Source organism: Lactuca virosa, chromosome 2 (genome assembly GCF_052849685.1).
Source record: "Lactuca virosa cultivar CGN04683 chromosome 2, Lactuca_virosa_CGN04683_v6, whole genome shotgun sequence".
NCBI lineage: Eukaryota > Viridiplantae > Streptophyta > Magnoliopsida > Asterales > Asteraceae > Lactuca > Lactuca virosa.
Window position 1 is genome coordinate 151109495 of NC_136427.1, and position 4351 is coordinate 151113845.

The following is a 4351-nucleotide window of genomic DNA, read 5'->3' on the forward strand; positions in this document are numbered from 1 at the left end:
ATGTGGCTACCACATTGTCTACGGATTTTATATCTGGTAGCGAGAATGGGAGTTGCTAGGGAAAATGCTACCGACTCCATATCCGTTGTTATTATGCTACCGATAGTTCTATGGAAAAAAAGTTCGTAGCAATTTTCCAACGACATTTGTTACGAAATCACTTTCCGTTGTCCTGCTGCTATGGAATTAATTATCGTGGTTACTATGCAACGGAGTTTGTGACAGAAACCAACTCCATAGTTGTTTTGCTATGTAAGTATCATTCGTAGGTATTTTGCTAGGGAATTCTACTATGGAATATGATTTTGTTTGCTTGTTTTGCTATGGAACAAAACGCGCAGCTAATTTGTGACGACATTTGTTAGGATGTTGTATGCTTAATTAATTTTCTTTTTCTATGGATGAATTATTATTATGATCAATGAAATTTGTAAGATATGGTTTGAATGAAATGTTTTTGAATTGGTAATATGTGGCATAAACTATTGGCTAAAAATGTAAAAATGAATTATTAAAGTAGATATTGCTGGCAAGCGGACTCGAACTTAAGCTTATGCTAGAAAAGGGCGCGGTTAAGCCAGTTGTGCTAATCAAGTTGTGTATAATTTCTTGAAAAACATAGTATAAAATGACTAATTAGCCATATAATTTTATTAGAACTCGGGCCCTATTTTTTCCGGGGCCTGTGCGGTTGCACCTCTTGCACACCCTTAAAATCGGGCATGTTAAAGTATATAATCTATGTAGATTATTTTCCTTAATAACGAATTCATTACAAACTTATTTTTAATTCCATTAACTATACTTCATCACAAAAATAACATGGGTTTTATGTATATTTCATCCTACTCAAATAACAAAGCAAGCAAAAATGACTAAAATGCCCTTTTAACATAATGATGTAAACATAAAACCAAAATAAAATTATAGTAGTATACAACATCATATACAATACAATAGGAACACTAATATTCAATGTGCAATCGATTATCAACCATTTATATTTTTAAGAAATATACAAAACCTACCATACTCTACATACCAACGACAAACCATGCAATATCTTTGTCGATCCTCATCCTCTTCATGGCCTATTGAAAATGCACCTTTAACAAAATGACGTGGGTTTTCACATTGGAATGTGATGTTATTCGTTGTAAGTCTATGAACAACATCAACAGCCTGTAACAACTCTTTGGCGCTATCAACAACACCCGTGTACTCCCCATCATCCGGAACTAGCCAACCAAAATAGGCATCAAGTAATTGTAAACCTACACATTAAAATATCCATCAATTAATCCAATGTATCCTTTTCAATACAACAGTAAATATTATACAACACAACACAACTAAATAATAACCCCAAACTACAAACATGCCTTAATTAACTATATATATATATATATATATATATAATTTAATTTACGTATATACCATATATACATACCTTCATCACATTGATGAGGCCCTCTTGAAATGTAGATCATTCCAAGCAAATAAATTGCCTCAAGATGATCTTCATCTGCTGCTTGTCTCAACAAAGTCAATCCGAAATCAAAATTGCCATAATAAAAGCACTCATCCTGTTGACAGAATAATAATATCAATATATAACATCAATGACACTAAATATTAATAAATGGTATAGATTACATATAATTACTGAAACTACACATACAATTCATTGTCTGAACATGGCTTCAATGTTATAATGCAATGCACATGTGCGTATAAATAAATCAGCTTTCAGATTTTTGGGACCCATTCTTTCAAACATGTCAATGCATGTTGTTTTGTACACTTGAGGATCACCCCCACTTCATACATCTTCTTTGAACTTCAAAAATTTAAATACACAGTAAATAACAAATAAATAAAGTTGTATTTCATCAAATGTACATTCATTAGCTGACGTTTATTAAGAATTACCAAAGTCTTGCAGAGACGATGTCTTTCGCAGATTCTGTCCCTAATACTACAAATATCCGACTCAAAATCTATAGTGGGAGATCATCTAACGAAAGGCGACTTCTAGTATTCGACATTCTACTTACAAAATACACATTGGAGTAGTTGATTTCAATTTTTTTTTTAAATTAAGCGTAACTATAAAAGACAGTGTAACAGGGTATGGAAAAAAAAACTTACTTTATGATGATCTGGTCGCGAGGAGTACAGGAGTCTCTATTATCGGAGAAAATCGGTTTTAAGAACGATTATCCTGCGACGATTTCGGGGTTTTAGTGTTTGTATGCAGATTTATCGTCCGGAAAAGTTGAGATGTTCTGAATGGTCGAAGAACTGAAACGTCGGCGTAACGTCAGAGGTATGATGGTGCCTCAACGATTTAGAGTGCAAAAAGACCAAATTGACCATGAAATCATTCCATATATGTGAATACTAAGGGTATTTGTGTCAAAGTACATTATTCAAATATTATAACCTTTTATAGCTAGGTAACAGTGGAAATTTGATTGTTGAAATGAAAAAGACAAAAATAACATATATATCATAATCCATAATGTAATACATTTATATTAACATTTCCCCAAATTAATAGTATATATTCATGTATTAATATATATATTAAAAGTGGAACAAGATTTTAACAGTAAACTTTTTTACTTTAGATTTTAGACACAACAGTTTTCTTTTGTTGCCACTTTTAGTCCCTATGTTTATAGTAACTTTTTTTACTTTGATTTTAGCCACAATACTTTTTCTTTGTTGCCACTTTTAGTCCCTATGTTTATGCCTTTAGAATTTTACCCCATGCAAAGCATGGGTTCTCCATTAGTTGATATTAAACCAAATTACCAAATCCAAAATAAAATACATGTATGTTTATGCCTTTACAATTGTATTTTACATGTATTTAATACTAGGAAAGAACAAACATTTGCTACATACAACTATAATCACAATACAATATAAACACTAATATTGAAGTCCAAAACACATTATTCAAACATTATTCAAACATCATTCAAACATCATTCACAACTTTTACTCTTTTAGTCCCTTATTAACAACACAACATATTTACTAATAAGGTAACAACATCAAGTAATTACTTATCAAGTAAATTACTATATATTCGTATATTAAACCAAAAGAATGTACATAGCATTAATTGTCATAATATGAAAGTACATATCAACAAACTACTCATAAATTATACCAAACTCCCTAGAAAACCTAAGGAAACAAGCATCCCACAAACAAATTTCACACCTAAACACTCATTTGTATCCATTCACAAAAGCGTCTGACACACTAATTACAGACTTATGCATTACACAAGTTCTATGCAAGCCATGGAAGTGTACATGTTTCCTCCCCTCCCTATTTAATTTTAAATGAACCTTAGAACAAGTTGCTCTAAGATTCCACTTACCTTTTGCTCTGCGGTAAGCATTGTTTAACATGTCCAAAGCTTCCTGCTTCCTATGTCTCCCTCAGCCATCATCATCATTCCCAAGAAAAATGTTGAATCCAAATGTCCCAATGCAGATGCTTCTTTAAGCATCGTTTTCCCTTCATGATCAGCTTCTAAGAAAAATAACTTCATCTGAAAAAAAACATTAAAACATAATTTCTAGTTAAAGTAATGGAAAACAGGAAACAAATTAATTAATACTATGCGTATATATAACAACGTACCAATCCATTCCTGAACAAAATATTTGAGTTTCTCATCTCTATGCATTTGTTGACAACTATATGTTTCTGGTCAGACCAACCACGAAATCGTAATCCATCTACCTCTATATGTTTATATACTTCATTCATTTTTCCTGCCTCGTTAAAGAATCTGCAACTGCAAACGAAACAAAACATTCACTCCAAAATGTAAAGACAACTCAAATACACTTGTGAAATAGAATGATCAAAGAAAAAACTTACACACTCTTCATCCTCAAAGCCTCGACACCTGAAATTTTTCCCAAGTCGACTACTATTTTCTCCATCACTTCCAATGGCATGTCTGTTAGCGATTTCCTTTGATTTCTTGATTGCATCTTCAAACAAGTACTCGCTTCCATAATAATAAACCTTCACTAAGATAACGATTCAGCGAAAATGATTTTAGGGTTTTTGACTGTCGGAATTTTGAAATTGGGGTTGGTTACAAGTGACTGAAATAAGAGTGAAGAACTGAAACAACGTGTTTCGTCGGAAAACATTATGGCGCCTAGAAGATGTTCCATTATAAAATGACAAAATTGTCCTCATACATACAATAACTCATATTTAATTAGTAAGGGTAGTTTAGTCAAAAGTCATAATTAAAAGAAAAATCATTTTCTATTTTAATACACAACCGACACAAATGATATATGTTGAC

At 32.0% G+C, this 4351-nt stretch overlaps 1 protein-coding gene across 1 annotated transcript; it reads right to left on the minus strand.

Moving 5' to 3' along the window:
- Positions 1 to 3424: 3424 nt before the first annotated feature.
- LOC145157873 (putative F-box protein At1g67623) lies at positions 3425 to 3989 on the minus strand. Its single transcript, XM_079076851.1, has 3 exons — positions 3910 to 3989; positions 3667 to 3823; positions 3425 to 3574 (listed from the first exon to the last, which is right to left on the minus strand). Exons 1-3 carry the CDS (start codon positions 3987 to 3989, stop codon positions 3425 to 3427), a joined length of 387 nt encoding a protein of 128 aa, XP_078932977.1.
- Between the last annotated feature and the right edge of the window lie 362 nt (positions 3990 to 4351).